The sequence below is a fragment of the Bos taurus genome, chromosome 10 (genome assembly GCF_002263795.3).
Source record: "Bos taurus isolate L1 Dominette 01449 registration number 42190680 breed Hereford chromosome 10, ARS-UCD2.0, whole genome shotgun sequence".
In the NCBI taxonomy this organism is placed as follows: domain Eukaryota; kingdom Metazoa; phylum Chordata; class Mammalia; order Artiodactyla; family Bovidae; genus Bos; species Bos taurus.
The window spans coordinates 102,003,575-102,019,800 of NC_037337.1; the positions used below are offsets into that span (position 1 = coordinate 102,003,575).

The 16,226-nt window shown below is 49.4% G+C and overlaps 1 protein-coding gene across 4 annotated transcripts; it reads left to right on the plus strand.

Annotated features, from left to right (window-relative positions):
• The first annotated feature begins 2,088 nt into the window (after window positions 1-2,088).
• On the plus strand, window positions 2,089-12,499 carry CALM1 (calmodulin 1). Of its 4 annotated transcripts, none has more exons than XM_059890663.1 (7): window positions 2,089-2,275; window positions 3,840-3,898; window positions 4,825-4,855; window positions 5,898-6,041; window positions 8,176-8,282; window positions 8,662-8,797; window positions 8,959-12,499. In XM_059890663.1, exons 2-7 carry the CDS (start codon window positions 3,893-3,895, stop codon window positions 8,985-8,987), a joined length of 453 nt encoding a protein of 150 aa, XP_059746646.1. In that variant the 5' UTR covers window positions 2,089-2,275; window positions 3,840-3,892; the 3' UTR covers window positions 8,988-12,499.
• Window positions 12,500-16,226: the final 3,727 nt, after the last annotated feature.

Sequence of the window (16,226 nt, forward strand, 5' to 3'; positions counted from 1 at the left end):
TGACCTCATTACAAATCCAATAGACTTGAAAGCTGTACTTTGATAAAGAATTATCAAAAGAGAACTCTAGCTGGTAAAATGTAAAGAATCACAATAATGAATTTTACTATAATAAGTAAGATGACTTTGAAATACGGTCTTTAGCAAATAAAGTCATGAAAAAGTTCAAAGTGTTTTATTTGGGTGAAATAGGTTAAATGATGGAAGGAGAAACATTATTTTAGAAAATGCCTGGTTTTCAAAACCATGGATTCTAGCAACTTAATTATAAGGAACAGAAGACTATCAGAACCTAATAAACCTTTAAGAATTAAATACATTTCATCTCGAGGCCATTTTTCCTCCTTCTTATACAATGTATACCAACTTTTAAAAATGTATTTAACTACTGTATGAAAAGCTTGGCAAAAGAATACCAATTCCCTTCGCATATTTGGCCATTTAGACTGTAACTCACTGTATTACCGAATATTCTTTTAACTGACTTTATATTAGTCCCTTTCCCCCTATTTCCAACTCCCCTATTAACATACAGTTTATTCCCATTCAAGTCTTCGCCCAGGAAGACAGGATGATGGTGACAATCACGTTCAGTAGATGGTGTCTTTCTCATCTGCCGAGGGAGGCAGCGCCATTCCCTGGCTCCCTGTGGCAGACTCCCTTTAGATTGCACAGCTGGTTCCCCCTTTCCTACTGCATTCCAGAAGGCATATCAGTAAAAACAGTTCCATAGGTATTTGTCTGAGGCTATCACACAAGTCCTGGGCAACTACATTTTCCATTGTTTTAAAATTCTTTTCTGCAGACTGTGTCAAAGCCAGAAACAAGCATAACCTAGCAAAGCCCTTCTAGCGAGGTTGTCAATCACACACTTTGCCACATTCTCTGAAAGAGTATGCAAATAATAACTTGCAACTGTTGCCCAGGCCCTGTAAACAAAAGATCAGATTCTGTGCTCTGCCTTGGCAAGAAAAGAAACTGCAGCATTTTGTCAAGATTTTTACAAAGTTCTGGGCTTTACATTTATAACTGATATGGTCCTTTTTCTGCTATACAGAAAACTGAAAATATGAGTAAATTTTAGATTAAAATACTACTTGAAATATAATTAAGATTGTGCATTTAAAAACTGGTCGAGCTCCAAAGTAGAGTCAATTAAACTGTGTGTTCCAACCCTAATCTAGGGGATTCTATGTATCTGTTGTTTTCCTTCTTTGTTTCTGTGGATCTACGAATAAAGATCTGATCCGTTAGGACCAGGTAACTAACATAAAAAAAAAAAAAAAAAAATCAAAGCATGGGGTTTGAAAGTCTACAGAAGATGCACAGGTACATTGATTTCAGTAAGACTAGGGTCAGGATGAGTAGTGTTTTCCATAGGGAAAAAAAAATACAGTAGGAGAGGGAGATTATTCAAGCATACAAAAAAAAATTAAGTGGAAACGTGAAAACATTAAGGTAAGACTGGCTAAGCATATGAGCGTGACACGGATTTAGCAGTCGAGCATATATATTCATTTGTCTCCGACATTACTCAAAGAGCAAACGTCTAAGCAGTTTCTTGCGCGAAGACACTTGCTCCCTCCAGACCCCTGTCCTCGGTCGCCGAAGGTGCGGCTGCCCTCACCCCAGAACTGCCCTTGGCTCCCCAGGGGCGGGGGCCAGCGGGAGACCGCGAGGCCAGGGCCAGTCCGCTGCCCCGGGGCGCGAGATGCGAGGGGCGGGTGGTGGGGGTAGGAAGGGGCAGGGGTCCCGCCGGTGGGGTGGGGGCCTGGGGCGAGGGGCGGGGCCCTTCTGAAGCCAGAGCCGCCCCCCGTCGGCTACGCAGCCCCTCTGTCTTCGCCCTGGTCCGGGCTGGCACCTGCGTGCACTTCTGGGCACACGTCTCCGCTGGGGGGGGTCCCAGCCCCGCCGGCGGCCGCGCGCGCAAAGGGTCGGCAGGAGGCCGGGCGCCCCGGGGGCGGGGCCCGGGGCGGGGCCAGGCAGCGAGGCCCGGCCCTCGCGGCGCGGCGCAGGGCGAGGCGGCGGCGCGGCGGCGGAGGGATACGCGGCGCCATATATATAGCGCGGGACGCAGGCTCGCGGCGCGGCGGCGGTGCTGGGAGCCTGGCGGGTGCAGAGCCGTTAGCGCAGTTGGCGGCAGCGGCGGTCGGCGGCGGCACAGCGCTCAGCGCACACGGGGCCCCGGCAGCAGCTGTAGCGGAGGCGCCCTGCGGTCCCGGCCCCTGCGCGGCCACCCTCGCTCTCTCGGCCTCCCTGCCTCGCTCGCACCATGGTAGGTGGGGCGCGGCGAGTGCCGGCGCTGCGGCCGCCTGCCCGCGCTCTCCCTCTCCGGACCCTGTCTCTCTTCCCGTCTTTCCCTCGCTGGGTGGCTTTTCCTGGCTTCCGGGTGTTGCGCAGCCGCTGCGGGTCAGGACGCGCTCTGGGTTTGCATCCCAGTTTCCTCGGCTGGGCAGCCCCGTTTACGTTTCGGCCCGTCGTGGGGCCGGGGTTGGCCGCGCCCGGCCCCAGGCGGGGGTTCTGGCCACGCCGGGGCCCCCGCACCCGCTCGCTCAGCCGTCCGCCCCCGGGCTGCCCTAGGGGTGGGGGTCCGGGCGGGGCCGCGGCCAGACCCCGGCTCGCGGGCAGCGGAGAATGAATGGGCCGGAGCGAGCCGGTGGCGCACGTCGCCGCGGTCGGAGCGCGGGGCCGCCGCCGTCCCCTCGGGGCGCTCCTCCCGCCTCCCTCCTGGGGGGCGCGGCGCGGGCGTGGGTCGGGAAGGAAGGAGCCGGGGAGGGTGGGGTGGGGGCAGGAAGGCGCGGGGCGGGGGGCAGCGGGGGCGGAAGCGGCGGGCCGGCCGACCGCCCTACCCGGGCGGGGCCCTGCGGCGGCCCGGGGCCCGCGTCGCGGCGTCCAGCGCCCCTTCAGACCCGCCCCGCGCGGCGGTGGAGGCGAGTGGGGCCGCGGGGCACCGGGTGGGCCCCCCCGCGGGAGGCGCTCGGCCGCGCTAACTGGGGCGGGGGGCGGGGAGGAGCGCTGGCGCGCGCCGCGGTCTCCAGTGGAGACGCGAAGTTTGTGCTCCGGGGGAGGTGGCGGCGCGCAGGGCAGAAGCGGGTGGGAGGCGCGGGGCGCGCTCGGGCCCCTCCCGCGGCGGGTGTGGGGGGTTCTCCCTGGCCTGGAGGGAGAGGCGCCCTGCGCCCTGCTCCCAGGGCGACCTCGCCTGGCACTTTCTCCGGCCCGCGCTCCCTCCCGTCCGAGGCGAGGTGCCCTCCCCGTTTCCGCCTCTTCTGCGGCTCCTCGGCGGCCAGATGCGCCCGTGCGCCTCTCCGGGTGTGCCATCCCCCGGTCGGCAGGGCTGACATCACCCCCCGCCTTTCTGGCTCGGCGGGGCGGGGAGGCGGCTCTCGGCGGGGCCCGCGCACCTCTGCCCCGAGGCCGATGCGGTGTGGCGGTGAGCGTGTCCCTCTGTGTCGAGGCGGGCCGACAGCCTCGATCTCCACTCTCAGAGGACACTTCCCCGGCGAGGTGACAGCTTCTTTTGCGAGGTGTGGTCGGCAGCGCTTCCTGTTGTAGGAGGCAGAGACGTAGCCCTGGCATTACATAAATCCTCGTGTCTCCTTCCTTCGCTATAAAGAAAACCGGCGTGCCGTGTCTAGGGTAGGGAGGAGAGGAGACACAGTTCTAATTTGAAAAAAATGTTTCCTCCCTAAGTCAGTATGTTGGAACATCACTCTTACTGTGAAAGTTTTCATTTGCGAGTTCGAATAAATTGCCATCAGCTTTCTACTAGGACTTGTTTTGGAACTGGCTTCGTTAGACATCCTTCATTAAAATAAAAATACATATTATCTGTCCTTGAGATGCCGAATTCCCATGTCTGGAGGCACAAGATCAGCGTTGCAGAGACCAAATAATGCAAGTGAGAATTACTTTCGTGGCCATTACCACCTCTAGTAAAGTGTGTTTATTAGGAGCAGCTCTTAGATCTCCCTTAAAAAGGTTAGAGTAAATATCCTCTAGCAAAGTTAATAGTTCCTCTCAAAAAAGGGAGGGCACAGTCTCATAATTACTATGTAGTTTCTGTGTGCTTCATTTTTGCAGGTTTGTAACAGCTCGATTGTAGGACCGTTCTATTATTTCCACCCCCACCCCCCAGCTTTTGAATCAGGATAATTTGACCAAGGACATTAGTTGTTCTAAATGATAGGCTTTTAACAAATAACTGCCTAATTTTAGTGATTGGAAAGCATGGAAATGAAGTTGGTAGGATAACCCATTGCTGTATATTTTTTTTCCACTTAATTGTATCTCGTAAAATAGATATAAAAGCCTGTTAATCCAAGCCAGTGCCATTATGTAACGCCAGTTTGGAGATTTGGAGTGCCCGCAGCGGTGCGCAAGGTGCACCGAAGGCCTGACCTGGCCCCGGTCCTGGCTGCAGGGCCAGCCGTGGCAGGTTGGGTCCCTCCGTGGATGGCCGCGGAGAGCGCGGCGTCCTGCAGTAGGTGGCGCACTTCTTCCCACAGCTGGGCCCTGCGGCTGCAGTGGGCCTGTTGCCACTAGAGGTGCCATTTCTCAGATGATGAACTGACTCTCCTGGTTCGACCCACCGCAGAGCAGAGAGCCCTTAGGCCCAGAGAAGAAAAGCTGAAGTGAGACCTTGTCTAACTTGTCATCCTTTGTTAATAGCATAAAGGGTTCCCTGCATTCTAATTGTTTCTCTTAAATGACATGGTTGAAATTTTCACAGCTGAGAAATATCATTATTAAAAGACTTAATTGGAAAAGCTATGCTGACTCCAGACTCCGGTGGGTTGAATTGTAACCTTTTCTTTTTCTATGCAGGCTGATCAGCTGACCGAAGAGCAGATTGCTGGTAAGTGGTGACTACAGGGAGTCTCGGTAGACCAGACTACTAGATGGTCTCAGTTCTGGTGACTCTTCCCTCTCCCCTTAGTCTGAGCGGTTTTCTAAGGATTTTATTGAAATGCAAACAACAAGCAGAAATATTTAGGTTAAATGTTACTCCTTGTTAGTCTTTTGGAGATAATGCAAAAGTAAGTGGAACTAAGGATGCCCACTTGTTACACTGTGGAGTGCGCACTTCACGGTATGCTGGGCTTTGTATGGAATGAGAGTGCATGGAGCCTGCTGTTCAAAAATGCAGTCTAGAACTCTTAGGCCACTTTGTGATGCGCCGTGAAAGCGTGTGCCTGCTGTTCTAAATGGGGTGGGCGAGGAGGACAGTGAGGACCCCCGTAATCATCGCCAGGGGAATGGAGTCAGTGTAGAGTTTAGCTTTTAATATTCCCTGGAGGACTGTTTTGGGTATTTTTGACCTCGGTATGTGGCGTGCCAGATCTTAGTTCCCCAATCAGGGATTGAACTGTGCCCCTTGTATTGGGAGTGCAGAGCCTTAAACCACTGGACTGCCTGGGAAGTCCCTGGAGAGGTTTTTTGAGATGGTTTCTCTTCAGGAAACCAGGATTGCCTTTGAAATACTCTGAATGCCATGCAGAGAGAACACACTGTTTACCAGGGATTGTCCATTTCTGGTAACTACCTCTCCTGTTGCTGTGAAACAAGGAGTTCTCACAGCTGTAGAGATTTCACGGGAAGGGACCTTTCGGACCAGTCTTGCCTTGTCAGACTGGACCTGCACTAGACTGCGGAAGCTTAGCCTTCAAAGCGAGGGGCTTGCCGTTGGTGGGCCTGGTTGCCTGTGGTGACGTTTGCTCTGTGTTCTGTGTGAAGGCGCGGCCAGTGTGACTGTTGTGGTCTTTGTTTCAGCAGATAAGGAGCAGGCAGCTTCTGTTAACTTGCACAACTTGGCTTGCTTTGGCAAGTTCAGGGGACGGGCGTGCTGTGACTGGGTTGGGTGAAGACATTCATTCTAAAAGGTAAACTTGTGTTTTCAGAATTCAAGGAAGCTTTCTCCCTGTTTGACAAAGACGGTGATGGCACCATCACAACCAAGGAACTTGGAACCGTCATGAGGTCGTTGGGCCAGAACCCAACAGAAGCCGAATTGCAGGACATGATCAACGAGGTGGACGCTGATGGTAAGGGCTTTAGAGCTGTGAATGAGTGCCAGTGTTGTGTAATTCAAGTTGAGACATGTTACCAGATTGTCTTTCAAGTGTCGAGACCAAGGCAAATGTGCAAAGATCCCTTCTGTGGTTTCCTTAGGCCGTTGACAATTAAAATAGAACATTACGGGCCTGCCTCTAGCCCTGCTTGCTGTCCAGAACGTTTCCTGGATCAGATCACAGTATTGTTCTTTTCTACTTGCCATGACCTGTAGTTCAGTCTTTATCAACTGGCTCATGCCTCTGCACGGAGTACTATGGGGAAAGTAAAAATAAATAGCCATAGACCTTTAAAAAGGCTTGGTTGTCTCAGGAGACAAACCCCAAGTGAAGTGGGGGAAGAGCCTTCTTAGATGTTAACGTATAGAAGTGAGCACAGTGTGAGCTGTCAGTGTGTTTATTGAAGAGAATTTCAGGGATCACATGAGGCTTGGAGGTGGGGTGCGTGATGACTGAAGGGACTAGATTTACAGAAGCTGCCAGGAAGGCGCGGAGCCAGAAGGAACTTGCCGTTCGGTCACTTGCTCTCTGGACTCCAGAACAGTGGACAGGAGGCCTTTTTACTGCTTGCTTCTGTCAGCAAGTAGTTTTTAATCACTCCCCTCTGCCCACAAAGAAAAACCACGTGCTTTAGAAATAATATCAAATTAGTAAGTTTGATGTATATAATATATGTAATCAAATCTGTAAACGTAACATTGTGGAACATTTGTAAATTTTGAAAAGATGAAACAGGAATAAACAGTTTGGGTCTAGACTTTCTTGATCAGCTTGACAGTAGCCATTTAAAAGTATGTAAATAAAGTATGGTATAGTGTGAAAAAACAGAATTATACTGCTGGTCACGTATTTAGAAGCAGGGGTTTGGGGTCAGCTCTTTAACAGTGGTTTAAGTCCATTTGAGCTACTTCTAAGGACTGTTTTCATCGTTAATAGTTTGGAGAAAGAGGTTTATTCATAGTTCTGTCTCATTTGACTGCTAAGGTGATCGACCATCTGGGAACATAGCGTGGCTCTCTTATAGTCGAGCCCAGGAAGCTGTCTTGGGACTGGCAAAATGTATTAGGCCCTCTGATTGTATGGAACAAGGAGGGGAAGTTTTCTCAAGCTATAGAATCTAACATTTGCAATGAATGCATGTGTTGATGCTGAAGGACATCACTATAGGGCTATAAGAGATCATTTCAGACAACTGGTTTCTGTCTGCCATGAACATCAATAATGCTTTAAATTTTTGGAGGCCAAAACGCTTTGAAGGAATCTGTGGATTACTACTTTGTTGGTACTGGTGAAAAAGAGTAACTTCACATAAGGCTTTTTTTGGTTCTAATTTTTATTTCTGTTTAGTTCAAGTTACACTGTTTATCCGGTGGCTTGTCTCTGGTGTATTCATCTGACTGTTGGTTTTAACGGAGGAGTTTGGAATACTGGCCACAGAACAGATTCTGCTGACAGTTTCCTGATTGATAATGATTTGAGCTGAGAAAACACTTGGGAGCCACGCTCTTAGTAGGAAGCAAAGATACTGAGTTGGGAGAGACGGTCAGGTGACTTCCGTGCAGTGTCCGAGAGGCGCCTCCTGGAGAAGGCTTTCCAGCACTCGTGGTCCCGGCATGAGTCCCCTTTTCCCCACTCAGGTCTTCCCCACTCACTTTCTTCCTTGAAGACCTTGGCGGCTCAGTGACGGGCCTTTTCCAGCATCCCTGGTGTGGCAGAGTTAGACTGAGGACCTCCCTGGCTTGGGGGAAGGCAGTCTCCGGGGCCTCCCTTGGGAGGGAAGGATGCAGCCAGCACTGCTGTGGCCTTTTTCTTTTTTCCTGTTGAACTGTACAGACCTTTCAGTGGCCAAGAAACTGTGTGTACAGTTTCCTTTGCATCATTAAATGCTATCCTGGGCATTGATTACTAGTTTAATTACATGAATCATGTGAAATTGCCCTGTGAAGTTTTTGAATAATTTAGACCTAAGATAATACAGCCTGATAAAGCAGTTCACCAGTTTGTCTTACCAAATGCTTACTGTTCTATAAAATGATTCTAAAATTACTTCTTCAGTAGCGTTAACTGGAGCACTTATTTTACACACGCTTTTGTTTTTTAATTTGAGGTAATGGCACCATTGACTTCCCAGAATTTTTGACTATGATGGCTAGAAAAATGAAAGACACCGACAGTGAAGAGGAAATCCGCGAGGCGTTCCGAGTCTTCGATAAGGTGACCCCGTGTCTGCATTGCTGACTTTGTGGCCATCATTTCTAAAAGCTTTCACACACTTTTCTAGTTAGAACATTTTACCTACCTGCCTGAGCCTCTGTAATCTCACTTTCAAATATTCCTGACTTATTGCAGTAACCTTATCATATGAGAGTAAGCATAATAAGTAGTAGAGAAATTTTGAACCAGGTTTCTTGACTCTTGGAGTTTCTTTTGCTTTTTAAAAAGCCCCTGCGGTTTCTGCACTGGCTGCCTGCACGTGTTTAGTGGTGGGGGGAGCTAGAGAGCTGGCAGGTGCGCACGGGGCAGTGACTCTGTCGGAGCCCTGCCTGCCCACGGCACTGGGTCCCTGCCAGTAACCGCTGCGGCGTGTTCGCAGGATGGCAACGGGTACATCAGCGCCGCAGAGCTGCGCCACGTCATGACGAACCTGGGGGAGAAGCTGACGGACGAGGAGGTGGACGAGATGATCAGAGAGGCGGACATCGACGGGGACGGGCAGGTCAACTACGAAGGTGAGCCACCACGTTGGCTTTGTGATGGTCCTCCCTGTAGGACCTGTGAGCAAGTTAACTACTGCAGCTAGGGGCTTTTTCCCTTATTCAGACTAGAGATGTTACCTTCACTAAAGCTGCTTCTGAAGATAACTGAAAGTTATGATTATTTGTCTTTTCAGAATTCGTACAGATGATGACTGCAAAATGAAGACCTACTTTCAACTCCTTTTTCCCCCCTCTAGAAGAATCAAATTGAATCTTTTACTTACCTCTTGCAAAAAAAAAAAAAAAAAAAAGTTCATTTACTCATTCTGTTTCTATATAGCAAAACTGAATGTCAAAAGTACCTTCTGTCCACACACACAAAATCTGCATGTATTGGTTGGTGGTCCTGTCCCCTAAAGATCAAGCTACACATGAGTTTTCCGATATAAATACTTGTCCTACCTTAACGATAAGGAAGCACTTAGTGGGCTCCTGGCAGGCCCGTCTGCTCATGATTAATCACACTGTTCGGGCTGGCCAGTTTTTCATGCATGCAGCTTGACAATTGAGCACAGTCAGGCGTTTGTATTAAAAACGAAAAAGTGAAAAAACAAATTCAAAACCTACTCAGAGGGGTTCTAGTTCAAATTGTTAGTGTAAATTGTAGCCGGTTTACTGAGAAGAGGCGTTTAAAATTGGCTCGCCTCAGGATGCCGTGTGGGTAACTGTCCAGGCGGAGCGCCCCTGCTGCCGGGCGGGCCTCTCTACCGCCCCCTGGCGACCGTGACGTGCTGGCGGTGCGCCCGTCTGTGTCTGCGGCGTTGTCCGCGTTGTGCTGAGTGGAATGGGTGTCAGGCTATCACCATTCATACAAATTTTTAAAAAGAAACTTTTATCAAGGGAGCATCTTGGGACTCTCTGTTTTTAAAACCTTCCGAACCGTGACTTGGAGCCGGCAGAGTAGGCTGTGGCTGTGGACCTCAGCACAACCATCAACACTGCTGTTCAAGAATTCACAATTCACGTCCATTCCAAGTTGTAAATGCTAGTCTTTTTTTTTTTTTTCCAATAAAAAGACCATTAACTTAAAGTGGTGTTAAATGCTTTGTAAAGCTCAGACCTGAACGGGGACGAGCCAGTCGGAGGGGAGGCCCGTGTACCTTTAAAAATGCCCACAGCCCAGTATTGGGTATCCCCCAGCCACACAGACACGCATCCCAGCACCAACCGCTGAGCCCACGACCTTGCCCCAAACCAAGCAGATACTGACGGCTTCATCTTGTTCACGGACACGTAGGTCTACTTGTATCCCTGGGGGAGGGGGAGTGAATCGTGGTGACTTACTGATAATTCAGGCAGTGGCGCTCTTAAATGAAGGAAAAAACAAAAACCACTTTCTCTGAAGCATGTATTTAGGGGTTCTTGTCAATTGTGCTGCTGATTAGTGTTTGATGTCACTATTTGAGACCATCTGTGCAAGAGATGATTTAGTGCATCTGTACCTGAGCCCTCGCTGTGTGTGGTAGAAGCAGTGATCACTTTTCTAAGCCAGTCTCTTCAGGCCTAAAGGACACCACCAGTCACCTTGTGATTTAGTTTTTAATTTATGATTGTACTTTAGACTTCTGCTGTCTTTTTAACTTGACTTTGCTCCTCCCCACCCCCTGCCCCCAGTAGAACCAATTCTGACCTCCAACTTGAAAGTAAAACTCTAGCCCAGAGGGAATTTTGTATTTCTTTACAAAACTGTAACTGAAGCTAAAGAGATGCTGGTACTGATCTTGGCAGTGCGATTGGTCTGCCTAAAAGTCCCCTAAAAAGCGTGTTGGATTTAGTGCAGAGCTCTTTCTGAAGGCTGAATGTGCATTTTTCAGGGTGTTAACTGGTTGTGTCGTATTAGGAGATTGGGTTTTGAGTGTTCCTGTGTGGGAGGTCTTACTTTGCCTGGAAACAGCAGCAGGCTGCCAGTGAGGCGGTGAGACGCGCTCTGCAGCCCATCGGGTGCCTTCAGGGTTGGTTTATGGAGACCCTGTGCTTCTCGTCTGCTCCCCACCTCTCTGGCATTTTGCAGCTCCTTCGTTTTCCCTGCCAGAGGGGTGGGTCAGAGCCGTGGAGAGGAGCCTGCCCCTCCGCTTGGCTGCTGCTCTCTGGGCTGGGTGGTCGGTAGAAGACAGGCTGGCGTCGTGGGTGAGGCTTGGCTTCCGTAACTCCCTGAATCTGGAAGGAACATCAGTACCATAGAGGTTTTCTCCTGGTGAGATAGGAATGCGGTTTCTGGTTCGAGGAAGTGGATAACCTAGATGTTTCTTCCCAGGAGGTCAAGTAGCCAGACTGGTGACCCATTCTCAGGCCTGTGGCCGATGGTCTCTTGGTAGCTTTAAAAAGGGTTGAGGACGATTCGGCTTGTTTTTCAGGAACTCTGCCTTCTGTCAGCCCTCTCGCCACGTCTTTTTCTAGGAGCTGGGTGGACTCCATGTTGGTCCTGTGGCGTTTCCTAAAAGACCACCCTTGAAACCAGGTTAATAAGTGGCCAGGATCCTGTTTGGGAGCCGGAAACGTACCCCCAGCGGGTGCTGAGTTCCAGTTTGGCCTCGAGGGGAAGCCTAGTCCACTGGGGCCTTTCTGGCCTTGCGGGGGACGACCAGCCCCCTAGGGTTAGGTGTCTGCAGTCCACAGGGGTTTGTGAGGACATACGCTGGGCGAGGGGGCGCGACTCTGAAACTTAGCCAGAACCTTCCTGTAAACTCTGGCCCCACTTCTAACTGCTCTATAAATACATATACATATATTTATATATACATATAGAGTGACTAGTTTAACTGGCATCCGCTTGAGCCTGAGACTTGCCATAAAAAACTGCTGAGCCCTTGGCGCACACGCTCACAGTTTCGTTCTCCATCTGTTTGGGGTAGGTGTCGAGCAAACGTGTCTTGATGTTTCAGATGGGCTTCTGATGCACTGTTGCCAAGGAAGGATTTTTTTTCCTGATTTTTTGACAAACGAGTTTTTTGCACACTTTAGATCGGTGACTTTGGGCAACTTTCAAACACACTGAAAACTAGCTGCTGTACATACTTTTATACCCTCTTCATAAGCGCATGTCTGACTACTTGTGACCATGTTGTGACGCGGGGCTGTCCAGTCGGCCTGGCGCGGCTTGGGCCGGCGGAGAAGCAGTGTGACTAGCGGCCCCTCAGCAGTCCCGGGAACTTCCTCCTGAACAAAGAGTGTGAATTTGGTCAAGTCTGCTCCTGGTTCATTCAGCCATTTTCAACATTTGAAGTAATTACTGTATATCCTAAATACACCTATCCTTTTGGCAGTGACTAGATTTCCACGAATGTGTCTTACTATATCCTTCAGCTGGCGGTTACTCTTAGCTCTTATTGATCCCTTGAAGTTGTTCTACAGGAGACAAGTTCTGTGCTGTCTGTATCCCTCGGAGGAAGAAGGTAGTGGCGTGGGTGGAGTGTGTTCTTTCTCCAAATTGATTATAATGTTCATTAAACACGTCTGTAGCCAAGACGGTGGCAGTTCTGTTACGGAAGTCGCCCTTCACCGTGGCGACGTGCGAAAGAGATGTACTCGAACGTTGCTGTGAATCTTCTGAGATGAACTGTTTGGAGATTAACCACCTCTCTGATGGGGGACCAACTCTATGGAAATTGTAAATAAGTTTTATTTATAAACCTGGCACTGTACTCAATAAACATTTCTGCAGCCTTTCATCTCTAACTGCGAACTCGAGGTTTTTAGCCCCGCTGCCGTCCATTCCATTTGCTCGGTGAACAGGCTGTACCTGCCCGCAGGTGTGAGTCCACCTGCGCCCTGGTACGCTGGCGGGGGGCCAGAGCCACCACAGGGACGTCCCACTCGCCTAACCCTGGTTTTAAAGTTCAGGCCTGGGGACTTAGCCTGGTGGTGCAGTGGCTAAGGCTCTCCCTTCCCAGGGCAGGGAGCCGGGTTCAAACCCTGGTCAGAGAACTAGACCCCATTTGCTGCAAGGAAATGAAGCCCGGAGTGGCCAAATATTTAAAAAAAATTCAGTTCAGGTGTTAATAGCTGACATTTTAGCACAGTATCCTGGCATTTTAATGTGTCTGTGTTTGCTCTGTGTGAAAAGTTCACACCATGAAAAGATTCATTCCTCTTTAACCTCAAGGTTAAATTCAAGTCTCTTTAGAAATTGTGTGAAGAAGTACAATTTAGGTTTAAATATTAGCTGGGAATTCACAGTTCCATAAGCAGCTGCTTCTGCCCAAGTCCCCAGCAGGACAGCTGAGGAAGGGCGGGGTCCGGGTGGCGGGCCCGGGAGAGGGGCGGGGGGCGGTGGTGCAGTTCCCACTGAGAACCTTGGAGTGGAAACCTGGCCCTAACCGGTACTGCCCTAACCAGCGTGGCCCCCAGCCCCCGTCTCGAGACCGTGTCCTCAAGCGGGAGCAGCATCTGGCTGCCCCGTGTTTCAGAAGGGCCTTCCACAGGCTGCCTCGCCCCCTTAACAAAGCGCGAGGGAGCTGAGAAGGCGGGAATGGTCGCTGGTTAAGGCCCCGATTTGGTCAGAGGGCCTCCGCCTCTGCACCGCCAACCCCTGTGCAGGGGGACTGAGCCCTCTGCTGAGACCTCAGGCCTGGCCTGCAGCCCGTGGACAGGTTCTTTCCCTCTCTACACCTCAGTTCAGAAAGATGACTGGACTAGGCGCCTTGTTAGTCGCTCAGCCATGTCTGACTGCGACCCCAGCAGCCCACCAGGCCCCTCTGTCCATGGGATGCTCCAGGCAAGAAGACGAGTGGGTGGCCATTTCCTCCTCCAGGGGAACTTCCTGACAGGGATCAAACCTGTGTCTCCTGCACTGTAGGCGGATTCTTTGCCACTGAGCCACCAGGGAAGCCCAGGTATCTTCTACCTGTGGCTTTCTAGGATTCTGACCAACCCAGCTTGGCATCGCTTGGTATTGAAATAGAAATTGCAGCCTAAAGGGTGGGAGGCAAAGGAGTATAGGTGTGTTATATACTTGGAGATGATAAATGGGATTTTAAAAGTCTCAGCAGCTTAATGTTGGGGGTGGGGCAGAGGGTTCAGTTCAGTTCAGTCTATCAGTCGTGTCCGACTCTGCGACCCCATGGAGCAGAGGGTAAGTCTTGTTGTTAAGACTGTGGGATGTAATATTGGAACGTTGGTCAAGGAAACTGACCACGAAGCCGCTTCCATCCTCCTGGCAAGACAAAGGTAGGAAGCCGCCATCCACTGCCTGCGGGAGATTCAGTCCAAGGGACAACGTCATCTGGTTTTTCAGCAGTTTTGGTTCAGGAAGAACACACACACACACATTTCCAGTCTGAGCCGAACTTCCCCGGGCCCTGTGGGCTGCTGTGTCCAGTGACTCAGGATGCCTTAGAAGGAAATAAAACAAGTTTTTTATAGCCTGCTGCCGCTCCTCTCCCACCGCCCTCAGCCCTGTGCCGGGCGGGAGAAGCCGCTCGCCGGAACCCGTGGGAGGGCTGGCGGAGCCCAGGAGCTGGGTCCCCACCGACCATTGCTGAGCCTGGGTTAGAGAAAACGGTGCAGCCTCCTGCATAAGTCACTGATGTCTGCCTGTGTCAGCAGCCTCGGCAGTGAGGGTGTATTTACAATTCCCATAGCATTTCAACTGTGACTTTTTTTTTTTTTGACTGTGCCTCGAGGCCTGTGGGATCTTAGTTCCCTAACAAAGGGTTGAACCCTCATCCCTGCGTTTGAAGTGCGGGGTCTTAACCCCTGGACTGCCAGGGGAGTCCCAGCAAAGGTCACATTTTTAAGTTTTGTTTTCACCTTTACAAAGATACAAGGGAAAATCCCAGAGTCTCCTCCTCCAGTAAGATAATTTCATAAACATTTTGTTATAACGTAATAACCTTTTTATCCTGGCTGCATACAAGCAATGTATAGTTTGTTTTTAAAGTTTTTCTTTCCCTTTCTGAGTCTTAATATACCCTTCAAGTTGGGATTTTCTTTATTTGTTATTATGTTTTGTAGTTAACTTTTTCCCCACACAGACTGATAGCAGAGTCAATATTTGAGATAATGGATTACTTTTAAAAAGCAGAAAACAAGTGAGAGAATAATTATAAAATGATAGTATTTTAGTTAAAGGACTAGTTCACATAGTGTCGTCATTGTAAACAAATAGAAAATAAGTGAAGACAAATTATGAAATACTATCTTAAAAGGACCCGCACATACATTGCACTTCCAGTGCAAGTATCCGTATCTGGTGATTCTCAAACTTTTCCATGACAAGAAGCATGTTAACCTCAAAAGGCAGGCCCATTTTTACAAAAGTATCTCTGATTCTAATAAAAATGCCATTTATTGTATAAGGTTTGTGATATTTCACCGGTAACTCAGCAGGTAAAGAATCCGCCTATAATGCAGGAGATGCTAGTTCGATCCCTGCTTTGGGAAGGTCCCCTGGAGGAGGGCATGGCAACCCACTCCAGTATTCTTGTCTGGAGAATCCCATGGACAGAGGAGCCCGGCGGGCTACACTCCATGGGTTCGCAAGAGTCAGACACAACTGAGCAACTGAACCACCACTTTTCTGATTCTAATAAAAATGCTGTTTATTGTATAAGATTCGTGATAACAACTGACCCCACTACCCTGTAAAAGATGGTTTACACTTTGTATTTCCTTCCAGAACTTTTTCCTTCTTATGGACACAGAGATATATTTGACAAAACTAAGATCTATATGTGTATTTTAAATTAAGGATAATATTCTTTCTTACATATAATTACATATTGCATATATATGTGTGTTATAGTCTTTTTCATTCCTTACACTTTTTTTTGAGATACAATTCATGTCACATAACATTCATACTTGCAAAGCGTACAGCTCAGTAGTTTTTAATATACTCACAGCGTTGAATAACCGTCAACGCTGATTTTAGAACGTTTTCATCCCCTGAAAGAATCCCTGAGCCTGTTAGCAGTCCCTCCCCACCCCCCTTCCCAGTCCTGGTAGCCACTAATCTACTTTCTGGGTTGATGGATTTGCCTATTCTGGATATTATATAAATAGAATAATATATTCATATTTTTAAAATCCTCTTTCACTTTTTATACTGAACATTTCTCCATATACTTAAATTCTTGGATATAATTTTTTAGGAGCTGGCTCTATCAAGATAGCATCATTTACTTCATCTCCCAATAAAGGCCATTTGGCACATTATGTTTTGAGCAGTTTTAAGTATGGGAACATGGTTGGAAGGTTGGAATGTGCATCCTTGTAGCCTCTGCCCATTGGCCTACGTAAGCCTGGTGGAGCTGGCCCCAGGCCGTGACCCTGCCCCCGAGGCAGGCCTTGGACGTTCACACTTCACACACCCTCCTGAAGCCTTCAGTCTGAATATTTGCTTTTTTTTTTTGGAAACCAGTCTGAGGGGAATCAACAGGATGTTGTAAAATTCACCCAGGTT

What these genes read in the sequence shown, in the direction of transcription:
- CALM1 (XM_059890661.1), top strand. Translation starts at nt 3,418, where the DNA reads ATGCGGTGTGGCGGTGAGCGTGTCCCTCTGTGTCGAGGCGGGCCGACA. An exon ending in GAGGACACTTCCCCGGCGAG is followed by an intron (nt 3,505 to 4,824) that starts GTGACAGCTTCT and finishes TTTTCTATGCAG; the next exon opens with GCTGATCAGCTGACCGAAGA. An exon ending in CGTTCCGAGTCTTCGATAAG is followed by an intron (nt 8,283 to 8,661) that starts GTGACCCCGTGT and finishes GCGTGTTCGCAG; the next exon opens with GATGGCAACGGGTACATCAG.